Here is a 21,991-nt window from a genome sequence, read left to right as displayed (position 1 = left end):
ATGCTGGGTTAAATCGAAGGTGGACACCTCAGCGGGGCAGGCAGCATCTCTGGAGAGAAGGAATGGGTGATTTTCGGGTCGAGACCCTTCATCGGTCTGAAGAAGGGTCTCAACCTGAAACATAAGTTTGCAGATGATACAAAGATTACAGACCTCCAGCCTGAATATTATCCTTCCACCACAATCCTCTGTCTTCTATCTGTAAGCCACTTCTGCATCCTTACGACCAAGTCACTATTAATCATGTGCATCTTAATCTGTGTCACCTGAGCACGGGGGACTTTTTCCTCACTAAAATCCATGTAGATAACATCCACCTAACTGTCATCAATCACCTCCAAAAACTTGATCATGTTAGTAAGACATGATCTGCTGTGCACAAAGCCATGCCAATTGTCCTTAATTAACCCATTCTCTTCCAAATGAGAATAAATTCTATCCTATCCAGAGTGAGTCCTTTCCATTAGTTTCCCTTCCATTATGGTGTGAGGCTACCTGGCTTATAATTCCCTGGATTTTAATACTTCCCTTTAGGTAACATTAGTTACTGCCCGGCCTTGTGACAATGTCCGGCCTTGTGAGGCTAGAGAAGACACAAAGATATTTGACAAGGCGCCTGCAAATCTCTCAATAAACTGGGATAAATGCTCCAGGTCTTGAGGACCATCCTCTTCTGGAGCACCAACACTCCCACCTCCTCTCATGTCAGTATTCTGTACATTTTCTGGTTGCAATTGTTCAGACACTGACATTGATTGGAACAACTGGAGGCAAACTTTACAATGGCAGAGGTAGGGAAGGGTCCAGATCACAGAAAATAGGTGCAGGAGGAGGCCATTTGGCCCTTCGAGCCAGCACCACCATTTATTGTGATCATGGCTGATCATCCACAATCAGTAACCCGTGCCTGCCTTCTCCCCATATCCCTTGATTCCACTAGCCCCTAGAGCTCTAACTCTTAAATTCATCCAGTGATTTGGCCTCCACTGCCTTCTGTGGCAGAGAATTCCACAAATTCACAACTCTGGGTGAAAATGTTTCTTCTCACCTCGGTTTCAAATGGCCTCCCATTTATTCTTAGACTGTGGCCCCTGGTTCTGGACTCCGCAACATTGGGAACATTTTTCCTGCATCTAGCTTGTCCAGTCCTTTTATAATTTTATACGTCTCTATAAGATCCCCCCTCATCCTTCTAAACTCCAGTGAATACAAGCCCAGTCTTTCCAATCTTTCCTCGTATGACTGTCCCGCCATCCCGGGGATTAACCTCGTGAACCTACGCTGCACTGCCTCCATAGCAAGGATATCCTTCCTCAAATTAGGAGACCAAAACTGCACACAATACTCCAGATGTTGTCTCACCAGGGCTCTATTCAACTGCAGAAGGACCTCTACTCCTACACTCAAATCAATAAGGTTTCATAATGTCACAGTCCTTCTCTTTGCAAGTGTAACATTGCTTGGCCAAGAACCTATTTGGGTTGGAGTGGCCTGGCAATTGTAGACATTCAACTCGGGACAGAAGTGAGTGCAGTCACTGCCTAATGAGAAGGTGGTGGGGAAGCTGAAAGATTTGACGATAGATAAGTCTTGAATTAATTTGAAGATAGAAAGATTTGAAGATAGGCCAGATGGACCACACCAGAGTTCTGAAAGAGGTAGCTGTGGGCTTTATGGAGGCATTAGTAGTGATCTTTTAAGAATCACTAGTCAGGAATAGTTCCAGAGGGCCGGAAAATCACAAATGTGTAAGAGGGGAGCAAGGCAAAAGAAAGGAAATTACAGGTCGATTAGTCTGACTTTAGTGGTGGTACGATTTTAGAGTTACTTAGATGCAAGTGATAAAATAGGCCAAAGTTATTCACTTTTTAAAGTTTAAATCTATCTCCTTGGGAGGAAGGGGGAAAGGATGGGGGGGGGGGGGGGGGAGAGGAGAGGGTGCTGCACCAATGCAGGAGAGGTTTGGGCCCAACGGGTCCACTTGGTCCCAACGGGTCCACTTGGTCTTGTATTTCTATAAGATCCCCTTTCATCCTAAATTCCAGTGAATACAAGCCCAGTCGACCCATTCTTTCATATGTCAGTCCCGCCTTCCCGGAAATTAACCTGGTGAACCTACGCTGTACCCCCGAAATACCAAGAATGTCCTTCCTCAAATTAGGAGACCAAAACTGCACACAATACTCCAGGTGCGGTCTCACCAGGGCCCTGTACAACTGCAGTAGGACCACCTTGCTACTAAACTCAAATCCTCTCACAGTGAAGATGTGCAAAGGATGTTTCTAGTAATTGTAATTAATTTATTAGGCAAGTATGTAAACATACAAGGAACTTGATTTGCCAACAGTCTTACAAAAAAGCAACAAGATACATAACCACATGAAATTAAACATAGAGTTAAACAGCCACCACAGCGGCGTGTGAGAATCCCCAGGGCACACAGCATAAGCGGAGACCCAAAGCCATCAGTTCAATGTTGGGGGAGTCCAGAACCAGGGGCCACACAGTCTTAGAATAAGGGGGAGGCCATTTAAAACCGAGGTGAGAAGAAACTTTTTCACGCCGGTGTGGGGGACACGTTGGTGTGGGGGACGCGCCGGTGTGGGGGACGCGTTTGTGTGGGGGGCGTGCTGGTGACGGGGACGCGCTGGTGTGGGGGACGCGCTGGTGTGGGGGACGCGCTGGTGACGGGGACGCGCTGGTTTAACATATTTAACATAACATATAACTACAGCATGGAAACAGGCCTGTCCGGCCCTACCAGTCCACGCCGACCATTCTCCCTGACCTAGTCTCATCTACCTGCACTCAGACCATAACCCTCCAATCCCCTCCTATCCATATACCTATCCAATTTACTCTTAAATAATAAAATCGAGCCAGCCTCCACCACTTCCATCGGAAGCCCATTCCATACAGCCACCACCCTCTGAGTAAAGAAGTTCCCCCTCATGTTACCCCTAAACCTTTGTCCCTCAATTCTGAAGCTATGTCCCCTTGTTGGAATCTTCCCCACTCTCAAAGGGAAAAGCCTACCCACGTCAACTCTGTCCGTCCCTCTCAAAATTTTAAAAACCTCTATCAAGTCCCCCCTCAACCTTCTACGCTCCAAAGAATAAAGACCCAACCTATTCAACCTCTCTCTGTAGCCTAAGTGCTGAAACCCAGGCAACATTCTAGTAAATCTCCTCTGTACCCTCTCCATTTTGTCGACATCCTTCCTATAATTTGGCAACCAGAACTGCACACCATACTCCAGATTCGGCCTCACCAATGCCCTGTACAATTTCAACATTACATCCCAACTTCTATACTCGATGCTCTGATTTATAAAGGCAAGCATACCAAACGCCTTCTTCACCACCCTATCCACATGAGATTCCACCTTCAGGGAACAATGCACAGTTATTCCCAGATCCCTCTGTTCCACTGCATTCCTCAATTCCCTACCATTTACCCTGTACGTCCTATTTTGATTTGTCCTACCAAAATGCAGCACCTCACACTTATCAGCATTAAACTCCATCTGCCATCTTTCAGCCCACCCTTCCAAAAGGCCCAAGTCTCTCTGTAGACTTTGAAAATCTACCTCACTATCAACTACTCCACCTATCTTAGTATCATCTGCATATTTACTAATCCAATTTGCCACACCATCATCCAGATCATTAATGTAAATGACAAACAACAGTGGACCCAACACAGATCCTTGGGGCACTCCACTAGACACTGGCCTCCAACCTGACATACAATTGTCAACCATTACCCTCTGGTATCTCCCATTCAGCCATTGTTGAATCCATCTTGCAACCTCACTATTAATACCCAACGATTTAACCTTCTTAATCAACCTTCCATGTGGAACCTTGTCAAATGCCTTACTGAAGTCCATATAGACAACATCCACAGCCTTGCCCTTATCAATTTCCCTGGTAACCTCTTCAAAAAATTCAAGAAGATTAGTCAAACATGACCTTCCAGGCACAAATCCATGTTGACTGTTTCTAATCAGGCCTTGATTATCCAAATAATTATATATATTGTCCCTAAGTATCTTTTCCATTAATTTTCCCACCACAGACGTCAAACTAATAGGTCTATAATTGCTAGGTTTACTTTTAGAACCTTTTTTAAACAAAGGCACAACATGCGCAATGCGCCAATCTTCCGGCACCATCCCTGTTTCTAATGACGTTTGAAATATTTCCGTCATAGCCCCTGCTATTTCTGCACTAACTTCCCTCAATGTCCTAGGGAATATCCTATCAGGACCTGGAGACTTATCCACTTTTATATTCTTCAAAAGTGTCCGTACCTCCTCTTCTTTAATCCTCCTAATTTCCATCACTACTCTACTTGTTTCGCTTACCTCACATAATTCAATATCCTTCTCCTCGGTAAATACCGAAGAAAAGAAATTGTTTAATATCTCCCCCATTTCTTCCGGCTCAGCACATAGCTGTCCACTCTGACTCTCTAATGGACCAATTTTATCCCTCACTATCCTTTTGCTATTGACATATCTGTAGAACCCCTTGGGGTTTACTTTTACATTACTTGCCAAAGCAGCCTCATATCTTTTTTTCGCTTTTCTAATTTCCTTTTTAAGATTCCTTTTACATTCTTTATATTCCTCAAGAACCTCATTTACTCCCTGCCGCTTATATTTATTGTATATCTCCCTCTTTTTCCGAACCAAGTGTCCAATTTCCCTGGAAAACCACGGCTCTTTCAAATTATTATTCTTTCCTTTCCACCGAACAGGGACATAAAGACTCTGTACTCTCAAAATTTCACCTTTAAATATCCTCCATTTCTCTATTATATCCTTTTCATAAAACAACAATTTCCATTTCACTCCTTTTAAATCCTTTCTCATCTCCTCAAAATTAGCCTTTCTCCAATCCAACCCTTGGTCCAGATTTGACCTTCTCCATAATGATATTGAAACTAATGGCATTATGATCACTAGACCCAAAGTGCTCCTCAACACATACCTCCGTCACCTGACCCATCTCATTTCCTATCAGGAGGTCCAACACTGCCCCTTCTCTGGTAGGCACCTCTACGTATTGCTGCAAAAAACTATCCTGCACACATTTTACAAACTCCAAACCATCCAGCCCTTTAACAGAATGTGATTCCCAGTCTATATACGGAAAATTGAAATCACCCACAATCACCACTCTGTGCTTACTAGTAATATCTGCTATCTCCTTACATATTTGCTGTTCCAATTCTCGTTCCCTATTTGGCGGTCTATAATACACCCCTATAAGTGTTGCTAAACCTTTCTCATTTCTGAGTTCCACCCAAGTTCCGCTGGTGACGGGGACGCGCTGGTGACGGGGGATGCGCTGGTGTCGGGGGACGCGCTGGTGTGGGAGATGCGCTGGTGTGGGGGACGCGTTGGTGTGGGGGACGCGCTGGTGTGGGGGACGCGCTGGTGTGGGGGACGCGTTGGTGTGGGGGACGCGCTGGTGTCGGGGGCGCGCTGGTGTCGTGGACGCGCTGTTGACGGGGACGCGTTGGTGTGGGGGACGCGCTGGTGACGGGGGGCGCGTTGGTGTGGGGGGCGCGCCGGTGTGGGGGGCGCGCCGGTGTGGGGGGCCGCGCCGGTGTGGGTGGCGCGCCGGTGTGGGGGACGCGCCGGTGTGGGGGAGGCGCCGGTGTGGGGGACGCGTTGGTGTGGGGGGCGCGTTGGTGTGGGGGGCGCGCGGGTGACGCGCCGGTGTGCGGACGCGCCGGTGTGGGGGACGCGCCGGTGTGGGGACGCGCCGGTGTGGGGGACGCGCCGGTGTGGGGGACGCGCCGGTGTGGGGACGCGCCGGTGTGGGGGACGCGTTGGTGTGGGGGGCGCTCTGGTGACGGGGACGCGCTGGTGTGCAGACGCGCAGGTGTGGGGGACGCGCTGGTGTGGGGGACGCGTTGGTGTGGGGGGCGCGCTGGTGACGGGGACGCGCTGGTGTGGGGGACGCGCCGGTGTGGGGACGCGCCGGTGTGGGGGACGCGCCGGTGTGGGGGACGCGCCGGTGTGGGGACGCGCCGGTGTGGGGGACGCGTTGGTGTGGGGGGCGCTCTGGTGACGGGGACGCTCTGGTGTGCAGACGCGCAGGTGTGGGGGACGCGCTGGTGTGGGGGACGCGTTGGTGTGGGGGGCGCGCTGGTGACGGGGACGCGCTGGTGTGGGGGACGCGCCGGTGTGGGGGACGCGCTGGTGACGGGGACGCGTTGGTGTGGGGGGCGCGCTGGTGTGGGGGACGCGCTGGTGACGGGGACGCGCTGGTGACGGGGACGCGCTGGTGACGGGGTGCGCTGGTGACGGGGACGCGCTGGTGTGGGGGACGCGCTGGTGTGGGGGACGCGCTGGTGCGGGGGCGCGCTGGTGTGGGGGACGCGCTGGTGACGGGGGCGCGCTGGTGACGGGTCGCGCTGGTGCGGGGGACGCGCTGGTGACGGGGGCGCGCTGGTGACGGGGACGCGCTGGTGTGGGGGACGCGTTTGTGTGGGGGACGCGCTGGTGACCGGGGGCGCGCTGGTGTGGGGGACGCGCTGGTGACGGGGGGCGCGCTGGTGTGGGGGACGCGTTTGTGTGGGGGACGCGCTGGTGCGGGGCACGCGCTGGTGACGGGGGCGCGCTGGTGACGGGGACGCGCTGGTGTGGGGGACGCGTTTGTGTGGGGCACGCGCTGGTGTGGGGGGCGCGCTGGTGTGGGGGACGCGCTGGTGACGGGGGCGCGCTGGTGACGGGGACGCGCTGGTGTGGGGGACGCGCTGGTGTGGGGCGCGCGCTGGTGTGGGGGGCGCGCTGGTGCGGGGCACGCGCTGGTGACGGGGACGCGCTGGTGTGGGGGACGCGTTTGTGTGGGGCACGCGCTGGTGCGGGGCACGCGCTGGTGACGGGGGCGCGCTGGTGACGGGGGCGCGCTGGTGTGGGGGACGCGTTTGTGTGGGGCACGCGCTGGTGTGGGGGGCGCGCTGGTGTGGGGGACGCGCTGGTGACGGGGGCGCGCTGGTGTGGGGCACGCGCTGGTGACGGGGGCGCGCTGGTGACGGGGACGCGCTGGTGTGGGGGGCGCGCTGGTGTGGGGGACGCGCTGGTGACGGGGGCGCGCTGGTGACGGGGACGCGTTTGTGTGGGGGACGCGCTGGTGTGGGGCGCGCGCTGGTGTGGGGGGCGCGCTGGTGCGGGGCACGCGCTGGTGATGGGGACGCGCTGGTGCGGGGGCGCGCTGGTGACGGGGACGCGTTTGTGTGGGGGACGCGCTGGTGTGGGGCGCGCGCTGGTGACGGTGACGCGCTGGTGCGGGGCACGCGCTGGTGATGGGGACGCGCTGGTGCGGGGGCGCGCTGGTGACGGGGACGCGTTTGTGTGGGGGACGCGCTGGTGTGGGGGACGCGTTTGTGTGGGGCACGCGCTGGTGACGGGGACGCGCTGGTGATGGGGACGCGCTGGTGATGGGGACGCGCTGGTGCGGGGGCGCGCTGGTGACGGGGACGCGTTTGTGTGGGGGACGCGCTGGTGTGGGGGACGCGTTTGTGCGGGGCACGCGCTGGTGATGGGGACGCGCTGGTGCGGGGGCGCGCTGGTGCGGGGCACGCGCTGGTGATGGGGACGCGCTGGTGTGGGGGGCGCGCTGGTGCGGGGCACGCGCTGGTGATGGGGACGCGCTGGTGCGGGGGCGCGCTGGTGACGGGGACGCGTTTGTGTGGGGCACGCGCTGGTGATGGGGACGCGCTGGTGCGGGGGCGCGCTGGTGACGGGGACGCGCTGGTGATGGGGACGCGCTGGTGCGGGGGCGCGCTGGTGCGGGGCAGCGCTGGTGTGGGGGGGCGCGCTGGTGACGGGGGCGCGCTGGTGCGGGGCAGCGCTGGTGTGGGGGGCGCGCTGGTGACGGGGACGCGTTTGTGTGGGGCACGCGCTGGTGATGGGGCAGCGCTGGTGCGGGGGCACGCGCTGGTGATGGGGACGCGCTGGTGCGGGGGCGCGCTGGTGACGGGGACGCGCTGGTGATGGGGACGCGCTGGTGCGGGGGCAGCGCTGGTGTGGGGGACGAGCACGGGCGGCGGTCACGCGCTGTTGTCGGGGGCGCGCACGTGCGGTGGTCACGCGCCGGTGTCGGAGGCGCGCACGTGCGGTGGTCACGCGCCGGTGTGGGGGATGGCGCCGCTGTCGCTGCTCGTTACCGTGGCCTTTGCCGCCGTGACCGTGGGCGGCGGGAGCGCGGGGCGCGTGCACGGGCTGGGCGGGCGCGCCTGGGAGATCAGCAACGGCCGCGTGCGCGTTCCCGCCACCGTCCCCGGCAACGCGCACGGCGCGCTCCTCGCCCGCGGCCTGGTCCCGGTCAGACAGAGCCCCGGGGGGGGGGGGGGGGGGGGGAAGGGGAGGGGGAGGGGGTGAGGGAGGAGGGGGAGGGGGTGAGGGAGGAGGGGGAGGGGGTGAGGGAGGAGGGGGAGGGGGTGAGGGAGGAGGGGGTGAGGGAGGAGGGGGTGAGGGAGGGGAGGGGGGGAGGGAGGAGGAGGGGGTGAGGGGAGGGGGAGGGGGGAGGGGGAGGGGGTGAGGGAGGAGGGGGTGAGGGAGGAGGGGGTGAGGGAGGAGGGGGTGAGGGAGGAGGGGGAGGGGGTGAGGGAGGAGGGGGTGAGGGAGGAGGGGGTGAGGGAGGAGGGGGTGAGGGAGGAGGGGGAGGGGGTGAGGGAGGAGGGGGTGAGGGAGGAGGGGGTGAGGGGAGGGGGTGAGGGGAGGGGGAGGGGGTGAGGGGAGGGGGTGAGGGAGGAGGGGGTGAGGGAGGAGGGGGTGAGGGAGGGGGTGAGGGGAGGGGGAGGGGGTGAGGGGAGGGGGTGAGGGAGGAGGGGGTGAGGGAGGAGGGGGTGAGGGAGGGGAGGGGAGGAGGGGGTGAGGGAGGGAGGGGGTGAGGGAGGGAGGGGAGGGGGTGAGGGAGGAGGGGTGAGGGAGGGGATGAGGGAGGAGGGGGTGAGGGAGGGAGGGGGTGAGGGAGGGGAGGGGAGGAGGGGGGTGAGGGAGGAGGGGGTGAGGGAGGGGAGGGGAGGAGGGGGTGAGGGAGGGGGTGAGGGAGGAGGGGTGAGGGGAGGGGGTGAGGGAGGGGAGTGTTTGAGGGAGGAGGGGGTGAGGGGAGGGGGAGAGGAGGGGTGGGGAGGGGAGTGTTTGAGGGAGGGGAGGGGAGGGGGAGAGGGGAGGGGGTGAGGGAGGAGGGGGTGAGGGGAGGGGGTGAGGGAGGGGAGGGGGGGAGGGAGGGGAGGGGGTGAGGGAGGGGGGAGAGGAGGGGTGAGGGAGGGGAGGGGGGGAGGGAGGAGGGGGTGAGGGAGGAGGGGTGAGGGAGGGAGGGGGAGGGGGTGAGGGAGGGGGTGAGGAGGAGGGGTGAGGGGAGGGGGTGAGGGAGGGGAGGGAGGGGAGGGGAGGAGGGGGTGAGGGAGGGGAGGGGAGGAGGGGGTGAGGGGGGGTGGGGGGGGTGGGGAGGGGGTGGGTGGGGAGGGGGTGGGGGGGTGTGGGAGGGGAGGGAGGAGGGGGTGAGGGAGGGGAGGGGAGGAGGGGGTGTGGGTGGGGGGGTGTGGGAGGTGGGGGGTGGGGAGGGGGTGGGGAGGGGGTGTGTGGGGGGGGGGTGGGGAGGGGGTGTGGTGGGTGAGGGTGGGGTGTGTGTGGGGGTGGGGGTGGAGGGGGGGGGGGGGGTGTGGGGGGGGGGTGGGTGGGGGGAGGGGTGGGGGGGTGTGAGGTGAGGGTGGGGTGTGGGGGGGTGGAGGGTGGGGTGAGGAGGGGAGTGTGTGGGGGGGGGGGGGGGAGGGGTGGGGAGGGGTGGGGGGTGGGGGTGAGGGGGGGGTGAGGGAGGGGGGTGAGGGGAGGGGGTGGGGGAGGGGGTGGGGGGGGTGGGGGGGTGGGGTGGGGGGGGGTGAGGGTGGAGGGGGTGAGGGGAGGGGGTGAGGGAGGGGAGTGTTGAGGGAGGAGGGGGTGAGGGGAGGGGGTGGAGGGGGGAGGGGTGGAGGGGGGGTGTTGATGGAGGGGAGGGGAGGGGGGAGGAGGGGTGAGGGAGGGGAGTGTTTGAGGGAGGAGGGTGGGTGAGGGAGGGGAGGGGAGGGGGAGGGGGTGGGGAGGGGAGTGTTGAGGGAGGAGGGGGTGAGGGGAGGGGGTGAGGGAGCGGAGTGTTTGAAGGAGGGGAGGGGAGGGGGTGAGGGGGGGTGAGGGAGGGGAGTGGTTTGGGGGAGGGTTGAGGGAGGGGAGTGTTTGGGGGAGGGTTGAGGGAGGCGATGTTGGGGAGGGTTTGATGGAGGGAGGATTGAGGAAGAGGAGGGGAAGTGGGGGAGCATTTGAGGGAGGGGAGGGTATGTGGGGTGCAGTGCAAGTTGTTTGGGACGTGGAGGGGAAGGGAAACAGAAACAGAAAATAGGTGCAGGAGGAGGCCATTTGGCCCTTCGAGCCTGTACGCACCGCCATTCATTGTGATCATGGCTGATCATCCACAATCAGTAACCCGTGCCTGCCTTCTCCCCATATCCCTTGATTCCACTAGCCCCTAGAGCTCTATCTAACTCTCTTTTAAATTCATCCAGTTAATTGGCCTCCACTGCCCTCTGTGGCAGAGAATTCCACAAATTCACAACTCTCTGGGTGAAAAAGTTTATTCTCACCTCAGTTTTAAATGGCCTCCCCTTTATTCTTAGACTGTGGCCCATGGTTCTGGACTCGCCCAACATTGGGAACATTTTTCCTGCATCTAGCCTGTCCAATCCCTTAAGAATTTTCTAGTTTCTGTAAGATTCCCTCAGATCCTTCTAAATTCTAGTGAATACAAGCCCAGTCGACCCATTCTTGGAGGGGATGTATAGGGAGGGTTTGAGGGAGGAGGAGGGGAAGTGGCAAAAGGTTTGTGTGGGGGGAGGGTGTGAAGGGTGGGGTACGAGTGGTCGGGCACGTGGTGGGGATGTTGAGACGATGTTGTGGCGGTGAGTGGTGTGGGGCATGTGTGAAGAATAATCTTGAGGAGCCAAAAGAGAGAGGGTTCTTATGCACGTGTTCTTCCGTTTGGGCTCAGGACCCATACTACAGGTTTAACGATGAAGCCTATCGATGGGTTGGGTTGGACAACTGGACCTACACTCGGACATTCACCCTACCCCCTGACGTGAGGTCAGTGGTACACTGCTGTCTCGGTGAACGGTGAACAGGGAAGGTTGCCTCAATACAGAGTGTCTGAGGGCGAGTGTTAGATGCCTTGAACGAAACACACAGTGCTGGAGGAACTCAGCAGGTCAGGTAGCAACTGTGGTTGGAATGGATGGATGATGTTTCCTCTTGGGACCCTTTGAATCTCTCCATTCCTTCCAAAGATGTCTGACCTAGATACAAAATGCTGGAGTAACTCAGCGGCTCAAGCAGCATCTCTGGAGAGAAGGAATGGGTGGCGTTTCGGGTGCCGAAACGTCACCCATTCCTTTTCTCCAGAGATGCTGCCTGACCCGCTGAGTTACTCCAGCACTCTGTGTCCATGTTCTCCAGAGATGCTGCCTGACCCGCTGAGTTACTCCAGCACTCTGTGTCCATGTTCTCCAGAGATGCTGCCTGACCCGCTGAGTTACTCCAGCACTCTGTGTCCATGTTCTCCAGAGATGCTGCCTGACCCGCTGAGTTACTCCAGCATTTTGTGTCTACCTTCGATTTAAACCTGCAGTTTTTTCCTACTCATGTTGTCTGACCTGCTGAGTTCCTCCAGCGATACACACAAAGTGCTGTAGTTACTCAGTGCAGCATCTCAGGAGAAAAAAGATGAGTGTCTTTTCGAGTCGGGGCTTTTCTTCAGACTAAGTTCATCCGGCCCTTGTTTTCCGTTCACATTTAGTTTAGAGATACAGCGCGGAAGCAGATCCTTCGCCCATAGAGTCGGCGCCGACCAGCAATCTGCAAACCAACACTATTCTACACACTAGGGACAATTTACAATTATACCAAGCCAATTAACCTGGAAACTTGTACGCCTTTGGCCTGTGGGTGGAAACCGGAGCACCCGGAGAAAACCCACACAGGTCATGGGGAGAATGTACAGACTCTGTACAGACAGCGCCCGTAGTCAGGATGGAACCTGGGTCTGGTGCTGTAATGCAGCAACTCTACCGCTGCGCCACCGTGCTGCCCCAAAAAATTAAATTTAGGTGAAAGTTTATTCTGGGGAGTAGAGTCGCCAACTGCCCCGTATTAGCGGAGACATCCCGTATTTTGGGCTAAAGTGGTTTGTCCCGTACAGGACCGCCCTTGTCCCGTATTAGGCCCGGGGGGCACTGTAGGCCCGGACACTAGGCCCAGACACTGTAGCCCGGGGGCCGCTGTAGGCCCTGACACTAGGCCCAGATACTGTAGCCCGGGGGCTGCTGTAGGCCCGGACACTGTAGGCCCGGACACTGTAGGCCTAACGGAGGTTGCGTAGCAACCCACCTCCCGGCCCGGGCGGCCGTCATTGGTGGAGCGGGAGCACGTGGCCGCTGGCTGGGTGAGGTCACATGGGGTGCAGGGCGGTGACGTCACCTTTTGTCCCGTATTTGGGAGTGAGATAGTTGGCACCCCTGCTGGGGAGAGGCAGTGAGCAGTGAAAATACACATATCTATTTAGCCAATATTATTTGGGTAAGACAACTCCACCAACTACAGTTCGTTTGTGTATCCAGAATAAGATGCCGTGGTCCCACTGGGTCCCTTCTTCTTAGATCCTTCTTTAGATGTTTATTTAGAAACAAAACACAAAGAGATGTTGAAAAAAACAGAAATACCGAACTGATGAGGCAACATCTAAATGGGGAAACAAAGTGAAGACTTTGGTCAGAAACCCTTTGTCAAAACTGGGAAAGAGGAAATCAAGCATGTTTTAAGTTGCAGTGAGGGGGAAGGGTCCTTGAAAGTGGTAACGCATAGAAACATAGAAAACAGGTGCAGGAGGAAGCCATTTGGCCCTTCGAGCCAGCACCGCCATTCATTGTGATCATGGCTGATCATCCACAATCAGTAACCCGTGCCTGCCTTCTCCCCATATCCCTTGATTCCACTAGCCCCTAGAGCTCTATCTAACTATCTTTTAAATCCATCCAGTGAATTGGCCTCCACTGCCCTCTGTGGCAGAGAATTCCACAAATTCACAACTATCTGGGTGAAAAAGGTAGATAGAAAATGCTGGAGTAACTCGGGTCAGGCATCATCTCGGGAGAGAAGGAATGGGTGACGTTTCGGGTCGAGACCCTTCTTCAGACTGATGAATCTACACTATCTACCTACACTAGTTCCACCTACCTGTATTTGACCCACATCCCTCTAAACCTGTCCTATCCATGTACCTGTCTAAATATTGCTTAAACTTTGCAATCGTACCTGTCCCAACGACCTCCTCCGGCAGCTCGTTCCACACACCCACCACCCTCTGTGTGAAAAAGTTACCCCTCAGGTTCCTAGTAAATCTCTCCCCCATCACCTTAAACCTTTGTTCTCTGGTTCCCGATTCACCTACTCTGGGGAAGTATCTCTTTGCGTCTACCTGATCCATTCCTCTCATGATTTTGTACGCCTCTGATCACCCCTTCTCCTCCTGCACTCCAAGGAATAGAGTCCTAGCCTGCTTAACCTCTCCCAATAGCTCACACCCTCTAGTCCTGGCAACATCCTTGTAAATTTTCTCTGCACCCTTTCCAGCTTGACAACATCTTTCCGAAAACATATTGCCCAAAACTGAACACAATGCTCTAAATGTGGCCACACTAACGTCTTATACAACCTCAACATGACCTCCCAACCTCTACACTCAATACTCTGACTGATAAAGGCAAATGTGCCAAAAGTCTTTGCGATAGTGCCTGCCTCAGCTTCCTCCTCCGGCAGCTCGTTCCATACACTCACCACTCTGTGTGATAAAGTTACCCATCAGGCCCCTTTTAAATCTTTCCCCTCTCACATTAAACCCAAGTCTTTGATTATGTTAGCTGCTTTCCTGAGGTAGCATGAAGTGTTGATGGAGTCAACTGAAATGTTACCTCTGTTTCGTGCTGCATAGGTGCGGCCTGATATGCTGGGGAATTCCTGTTTCACCTGTTTTTTTATTTTATGTTTTTTAGACATTTATGACTGCAAGGTATTATATTACAGAGGAGGAAAGGGACTTGTTTCAACAGCCAGCACAAAGATTATTACAGAGAATTGAGAGGACGAGAGGGCGGGGACAAGAGAAAGAGAGGAGAGAGAGAGAGAGTGAGAGAGAGTGAGAGAGAGTGAGGGGCCGAGCCATGATTTTTCTAAAGTCTACATTAAAAGCTCTCAGAAGATAGACACAAAACGCTGGAGTAACTCAGCGGGTCAGGCAGCATCTCTGGAGAACATGGATACAGAGTGCTGGAGTAACTCAGCGGGTCAGGCAGCATCTCTGGACAGAAGGAATGGGTGGCGTTTCGGGTCGAGACCCTTCTTCAGACTGGTTAGGGAGAAGGGAAACGAGAGATATTTATGGATGATGTAGAGAGATAAAGAACAATGAATGAAAGATACGCAGAAAGGTAACGATGGTAAAGGAAACCGGCCGTTGTGAGCTGTTTATTGGGTGAAAACGCTCAGGTTTATTGCAAGAATCTCGTGGTGGGAAATTGGAACGCGGTCCCTCCAGCACTGGGGCGGTGCTTGGTGGCAGCGCCAAACACCCATCCAACTGAACCCTCTCCACACTGCTCTTACCCCCACCCTCCCCCCATCGCATCACACCTCTGTGCCCCTCCAGACCCCTCCGTCCCTTCCTCACCCCTCCCAGTCCCCCATGACCCTCCCAGACCCCCCCATGACCCTCCCAGACCCCTCCGTCCCTGCCTCACCCCTCCATGACCCCTCCATGACCCTCCCAGACCCCCCTGTCCCTTCTTCACCCCTCCATGACCCCTCCTCATTTCCAGTCCCCATCATCCCCTTTCCCCTACCTCTTTCCCCTCTCTCCCCCTTCCCCTCCCTCCCCTTCCCCTCCCTCCCCTACCCCTCCCTCCCCTTCCCCTCCCTCCCCTTCCCCTCCTCCCCTTCCCCATTCACTCTCCCCCTTTCCCCTCTCTCACCTTCCCCCTCCTCTCTCCCCTTTCCTTTCCCCTCTCCCACCTTCCCCTTCCTCTCTCCCCCTTTCCCCTCCTCCCCCTTACTGCTTCACCTTTTCCAATCACTCTGCCCCCCTCATTTCATATCTGCCCACCTCACTTCCCCCTTCCCTACCCTATCTTCACCCACATTTCATATCTTCCCCCCCCACTTCCCCTTTCCTTGCCCTTTCCCTGTCTTCCCCTCCTTATCCTGCCCTCTAGCCCCTTTCCCCACCCTCTCCACCCCTTTCCCTACCCTCTCCACCCCTTTCCCCACCCTCTCCACCCCTTTCCCCACCCTCTCCTCCCCTTTCCCCACCTCTTTCTCCACCCTCCTCTTTCCCCACCCTCACTCACTTACCCACCCTCTCCTCCCCTTTCCCCACCCTCACTCACTTACCCACCCTCTCCTCACCTTTCTCCCCCCTCTCCCCCCCCCTTTCCCCACCCTCTCCACCCCCCCTTTCCCCACCCTCTCCACCCCTTTCCCCACCCTCACCCACTTACCCACTGTCTCCCTCCCCTTACTTCCCCTTTCCCCATCCTCCTTCCCCCCCTCACTTTCCCTTTCTCTCCCCTCTCACATCCCTTTGCATGTCCTCTCTAACCCCCTCCTGAGATCGGTCAGACATTTAATGTTTAACTAATTGTGTAGGAAAAAAACTGCAGATGCTGTTTTAAATCGAAGGTAGACACAAAATGCTGGAGTAACTCAGCGGGTCAGGCAGCATCTCTGGAGAGAAGGAATGGGTGATGTTTCGGGTCGAGACCCTTCTTCAGACTGAAGAAGGGTCTCGACCCGAAACGTCACCCATTCCGTCTCTCCAGAGATGCTGCCTGACCCGCTGAGTTACTCCAGCATTTTGTGTCTACCTAATGTTAAACTAATGTCTGCTCATTACTTTTGTAGGAAGTGGAAGAGAGTAAACCTGGTGTGCGATGGGCTGGATACCGTGGCTACAATCCTTCTCAACAATGTCACCCTTGGCACAGCCAGTAACATGTTCCGCAGATATGTGAGTCAACCGCTGCGAAACCCATTTAACATTAACAAGCCAAGCTTGCAATTTTGAACCATAATCATAATCATACTTTATTCGGCAAGTATGTTTTGCAACATACGAGGAATTTGTTTTAATATTTAACTAATGTAAAACTTTATATAACTAATATAAAAACCACATTATAATTGTTGTACCAGTGGAGTATTTGGGCAAATACCTTTGGACAAATCACGCCAGTTTGTGCTGATGTTCAGAGTCTTTGCTCCCGATTTCCTCTACACCCAACCTGACTACAAGAAGAAAGCCCTCGACAGCTTCTTTGGTTCTGAAGTTTATTTGGTATCTATAACTCCTTCTGCAGTTGTACAGGGCCCTGGTGAGACCACATCTGGAGTATTGTGTGCAGTTTTAGTCTCCTAATTTGAGGAAGGACGTCCTTGCTATTGAGGCAGTGCAGCGTAGGTTCATGAGGTTAATCCTCGGGATGGCAGGACTGTCATATGAGGAAAGATTGGAAAGACTGGGCTTGTATTCACTGGAGTTTAGAAGGATGAGAGGGGATCTTATAGAGACGTATAATATTATAAAAGGACTGGACATGCTAGATGCAGGAAAAATGTTCCCAATGTTGATGGAGTCCATGGGCCACAGTCTAAGAATAAAGGGGAGGCCATTTTAAACTGAGGTGAGAAGGAACTTTTCCACCCAGAGAGTTGTGAATTTGTGGAATTCTCTGCCACAGAGGGCAGTGGAGGCCAATTCACTGGATGGATTTAAAAGAGAGTTAGATAGAGCTCTAGGGGCTAGCGGAATCAAGGGATATGGGGAGAAGGCAGGCACGGGTTACTGATTGTGGACGATCAGCCATGATCACAATGAATGGCGGTGCTGGCCCGAAGGGCCGAATGGCCTCCTCCTGCACCTGTTTTCTATGTTTCTATGTAATTTGAAGAGAATTTCATTTATCGTCCAGTCCAAAATACTGAACAATGTAAAGACCGGACTTTGTAATAAGTAAACCTTAACATTCATACATGCTGTTGGTTTTGATTTTGGTTTATTGATTCTTTTAGACTTTTGATTGTACTGATGTGATCGAAGAAAGGAACTACATTGAGGTGCGTTTTGTATCAGCGGTTTTGTATGCGGCGGAGCAGAGTGCTGCCCACAGCCAGTACTCAGTGCCACCTGACTGTCCACCACCTCAGCAAAATGGAGAATGCCACGTCAACTTCATCAGAAAGGTGAGGCTCTGCTGGAACTGAAGGCAGATTGGGGGCGGCACGGTGGCGCAGCGGTAGAGTTGCGCCTTACAGCGAATGCAGCGCCGGAGACCCGGGTTCCATCCCCAATACGGGTGCTGTCTGTATGGAGTTTGTACGTTCTCCCCGTGACCTGCGTGGATTTTCTCCGAGATCTTCGGTTTCCTCCCACACTCCAAAGACATGCAGGTTTGTAGATTAATTGGCTTGGTAAATGTAAATATTGTTCCTCGTGGGTGTAGGATAGTGTTAATGTGCAGGGATCGCTGGTGTTTCCCTGCTGCATCTCTAAACTAAACTAAACCAAAACAGGTCCCCACCCGAAACATCATTATCCATATTCTCCAGAGATGCTGCCTGACCCACTGAGTTACTCCAGCACTTTGTGTCCATATTCTCCAGAGATGCTGCCTGACCCACTGAGTTACTCCAGCACTTTGTGTCTATTTTCAGCATAAAGCAGCATCTGCAGTTCCTTCCTGCACGTCATTTTCCGTGTTCTCCACAGATGCTGCCTGACCTGCTGAATGACTCCAACACTCCTCACGATGATGGTGGGTGTGTGTTACTAGCTGCCAGAGGAAGTTAGAATGTTTTGTAAATATTTTGTCAGGTTTGTGAAGAGGAAAAGTTTAGAGGAATGTTGGCCACACACGGGCAAACTAGCAGAGGTAGGCAATCAGGTTGGCATGGATGAGTTCAGCCAAATGCTTAATTGTTAATGCTTACCAGGTAGAGCAAGCTGCATGCAGGAAGCATTTTCCCCCTGACCGGGGCGTCTAGAACCAGGGGGCATTGTCTCAGAGTAAGAATGACCCATTTGAACTGTACAACTCCTCCCCTTTCTGTCGTGGGGTAGACACACTCCCCCTCCCCCACCCCCCCCAATCTTTGCACATCCCCAATCCTTTCCACTCCTCACTTTAATTTCATGTTTCATGTATTTTGTGTTTTATGACTGTTATATCTAGGGTTGCCAACTTTCTCACTCCCAAATAAGGGACAAGGTGACGTCACCGGCCCGCGCCCCACGTGACCTCACCCAGCCAGCGGCCACGTGCTCCCGCTCCACCAATGACGGCCGGGAGGCGAGTTGAATGGTGGGGCAGAGGGCAAGGTGCTGAACTGACAACCACTCCCATTTCTTACCTTATGCATCCAAAACGTTGGCTCATAACATTACTTGACGATTTCCTGCCTGCATTCATTATTTGCTTGCACTGGACTGAAATGAACGTGTGGCAATAATTTTAATAGCCCAGTGAACACAGAGTTGGAATTTTGATTTAGTTTAGAAATACAGAGTGGAAACCGACCCTTCGGCCCACCGAGTCCACGCCAACCATCGATCACTCATTCACACTAGTTCCACGTTATCCCACTTTCTCATCCACTCCCTGCAATTGCGACAATTTACAAGGGGGCCAATTAACCTACAAACCTGCACGTCCTTGGGATGTGGGAGGAAACCGGAACACCCGGAGAAAACCCGCACGGTCACAGAGAGAAGGTGCAAACTCCATGCCGAGGTCGGGATAGAACCTGGGTCTCTGGCGCTGAGGCAGCGGCTCGACCAACCGTGCCACCGTGCTGCCTGAAACTCCACAGTGAGATTGTTGGAGGTTCTTACATGTGACGTCTCACCCGATCCAGACTGTGCCTTGAAGCTTGATGCAGGAGTGGTGATAACAATAGACAATAGGTGCAGGAGGAGGCCATTCGGCCCTTCGAGCCAGCACCGCCATTCATGTGATCATGGCTGATCATTCTCAATCAGTACCCCATGCCTGCCTTCTCCCCATACCCCCTGACTGAAGAAGGGTCTCGACCCGAAACGTCACCCATTCCTTCTCTCCCGAGATGCTGCCTGACCTGCTGAGTTACTCCAGCATTTTGTGAATAAATACCTTCGATTTGTACCAGCATCTGCAGTTATCTTCTTATACCCCCTGACTCCGCTATTTTTAAGAGCTCTATCTAGCTCTCTCTTGAATGCATTCAGAGAATTGGCCTCCACTGCCTTCTTTGGCAGAGAATTCCACAGATTTACATCTCCCTGACTGAAAAAGTTTTTCTTCATCTCCGTTTTAAATGGCCTACCCCTTATTCTTAAACTGTGGCCCCTGGTTCTGGACTCCCCCAACATTGGGAACATGTTTCCTGCCTCTAATGTGTCCAATCCCTTAAAAATCCTATATGTTTCAATAAGCTCCCCTCTCATCCTTCTAAATTCCACCCTATACAAGCCTAGTCGCTCCAGTCTTTCAACATACGACAGTCCCGCCATTCCGGGAATTAACCTCGTGAACCTATGCTGCACGCCCTCAATAGCAAGAATATCCTTCCTCAAATTTCGAAACCAAAACTGCACACAGTACTCCAGGTGCGGTCTCACTAGTACAACTGCAGAAGGCCCTGTACAACTGCAGAAGGACCTCTTTGCTCCGATACTCAACTCCTGTAGCGCAGCGGTAGAGTTGCTGCTTTACAGCGAATGCAGCGCCGGAGACTCAGGTTCGATCCTGACTACGGGTGCTGCACTGTAAGGAGTTTGTACGTTCTCCCCGTGACCTGCGTGGGTTTTCTCCGAGATCTTCGGTTTCCTCCCACACTCCAAAGACATACAGGTATATAGGTTAATTGGCTGGATAAATGTAAAAATTGTCCCTAGTGGGTGTAGGATAGTGTTAATGTACGGGGATCGCTGAGCGGCACGGACTTGGTGGGCCGAAAAGGCCTGTTTCCGGCTGTATATATATGATATGATATGATATGATGATAAAGGCCAACATGCCATTAGCTTTCTTCACTGCCTGCTGTACCTGCATCCTAACTTTAAGTGACTGATGAACAAGGACACCCAGATCTCGTTGTATGTTCCCATTTCCTAACTTGACACCATTCAGATAATAATCTGCCTTCCTGTTCTGTCCACCAAAGTGGATAACCTCATATTTATCCACATTAAACTGCATCTGCCATGCATCTACCCACTCACACAAGCCACCCAGCTTTGTGTCAAGTCAAGTCAAATTTATTTGTCACATACACATACACGATGTGCAGTGAAATGAAAGTGGCAATGCCTGCGGATTGTGCACAAAAAAGAATTACAGTTACAGCATATAAATAAAGTTAATAAGTTACTATAGTGTAGACAAAAATTTAGTCTCTGGGGTTATAAAAGTTGACAGTCTTGATGGCCTGTGGGAAGAAACTCCGTCTCATCCTCTCCGTTTTTACAGCGTGACAGCGGAGGCGTTTGCCTGATCGTAGCATCTGGAACAGTCCGTTACTGGGGTGGCAGGGGTCCCTCATGATCTTGCTTGCTCTGGATCTGCACCTCCTGATGTATAGGTCCTGCAGGGGGACGAGTGTAGTTCCCATGGTGCGTTCTGCCGAACGCACTACTCTCTGCAAGGCCATCCTGTCCTGGGCAGAGCTGTTCCCAAACCAGACTGTAATGTTGCCGGACAGGATGCTCTCTACAGCCCCAGAGTAGAAGCAATGAAGGATCCTCAGAGACACTCTGAATTTCCTCAGTTGTCTAAGGTGGTAAAGGCGCTGCTTTGCATTACCCACCAATGCGGCGATGTGCGTTGCCCATGTCAGATCCTCTGTGATGCGGACTCCCAAGTAAACATAGCACAAAAAGTAAGGAAATTTGTGTTTGGTAGATTATTTCTTTGTTGTAACAATGCTTCTTGGCAATAAATCTTATACCGTTGGAAAGCCTGTTTATTTCCCTTTTAAATGGTGCCACATTTGTAAGGAACATGCATTTATGGGATGAGCAGCAGAGCTGAGTATATGGGTTGCGCCCATGAAAAATTTGCCAAATCTTCTCTGCCAATGCCAAACAGCTTATTCTGCTGTTGCTATTGACTCTTGTTTTGAACTTCTGGTACCCACAGGTGCTGACAATCAGGTGCCTGATTGGCACCTGATTGGCAGCATCTGTGAGCATGGGCCCTGCTACAGTGGTCAGTAGGTGTCTGCTCCAAGAATCGGCATGCCACGTTTGACTGATCTGGATAGGGCCCGTGCGATAGGGCAACTTCAAGCTGGTGTTCCGGAAAACCAAGTTGCGGCATTATTTGGAGTGAGCCCTAGTACCATCTCCAAAGTGAAGGCCAAGTTCCATATAACGGGGGATGTCAGAGACAGGCCGCGAAGTGGGCGTCCCAAGAAGACGACACCCGAAGAAGACCGTTTCCTCACCTTGTCAGCACTTAGGAACCATAGGCTGTCTTCTACAGATTTGCAGTCAAGGTTTGCAGGACGATATGGCCGACGGCTCTCTGCCCAGACAATTCGGAACAGACTGCACGCAGCCGATCTCCGGTCTCATAGGCCTGCCAGCAGTCCTGACCTCAACCCCATTGAACACTTGTGGGATCAGCTTGGGCGTGCTGTTCGTGCCAGAGTTGGCTGAGTTGCGACAAATGCTGGTTGAAGAATGGGATGCCATCCCACAACAGTGTGTGACCAGGCTGGTGACCAGCATGAGGAGGAGGTGCCAGACTGTTGTGGCTGTGTATGGTTCTTCCACACGCTACTGAGGCTCCTGTTTATTAAATGAATAAATTGTTAAATTGCCAATATGTCTTGTTTCTTCAGACTTCAATCATCCAA

General features: G+C 54.3%; 1 protein-coding gene across 1 annotated transcript in view; it reads left to right on the top strand.

The window, feature by feature from the left end:
- Nucleotides 1-8,138: 8,138 nt before the first annotated feature.
- manba (mannosidase, beta A, lysosomal) overlaps nt 8,139-21,991 on the top strand; it is a 71,238-nt gene continuing 57,385 nt past the window's right edge. The window contains exons 1-4 of the mRNA XM_078407716.1: nt 8,139-8,344; nt 11,043-11,137; nt 16,001-16,106; nt 17,168-17,338. Of these exons, the coding sequence (XP_078263842.1) occupies nt 8,162-8,344; nt 11,043-11,137; nt 16,001-16,106; nt 17,168-17,338 (555 nt within the window). The 5' untranslated portion in view covers nt 8,139-8,161. The remainder of the gene's footprint in view (nt 8,345-11,042; nt 11,138-16,000; nt 16,107-17,167; nt 17,339-21,991) is intronic.

The sequence above is a fragment of the Rhinoraja longicauda genome, chromosome 1, assembly GCF_053455715.1.
Source record: "Rhinoraja longicauda isolate Sanriku21f chromosome 1, sRhiLon1.1, whole genome shotgun sequence".
NCBI lineage: Eukaryota > Metazoa > Chordata > Chondrichthyes > Rajiformes > Arhynchobatidae > Rhinoraja > Rhinoraja longicauda.
This window is presented reverse-complemented; position numbering and strand designations above follow the sequence as displayed.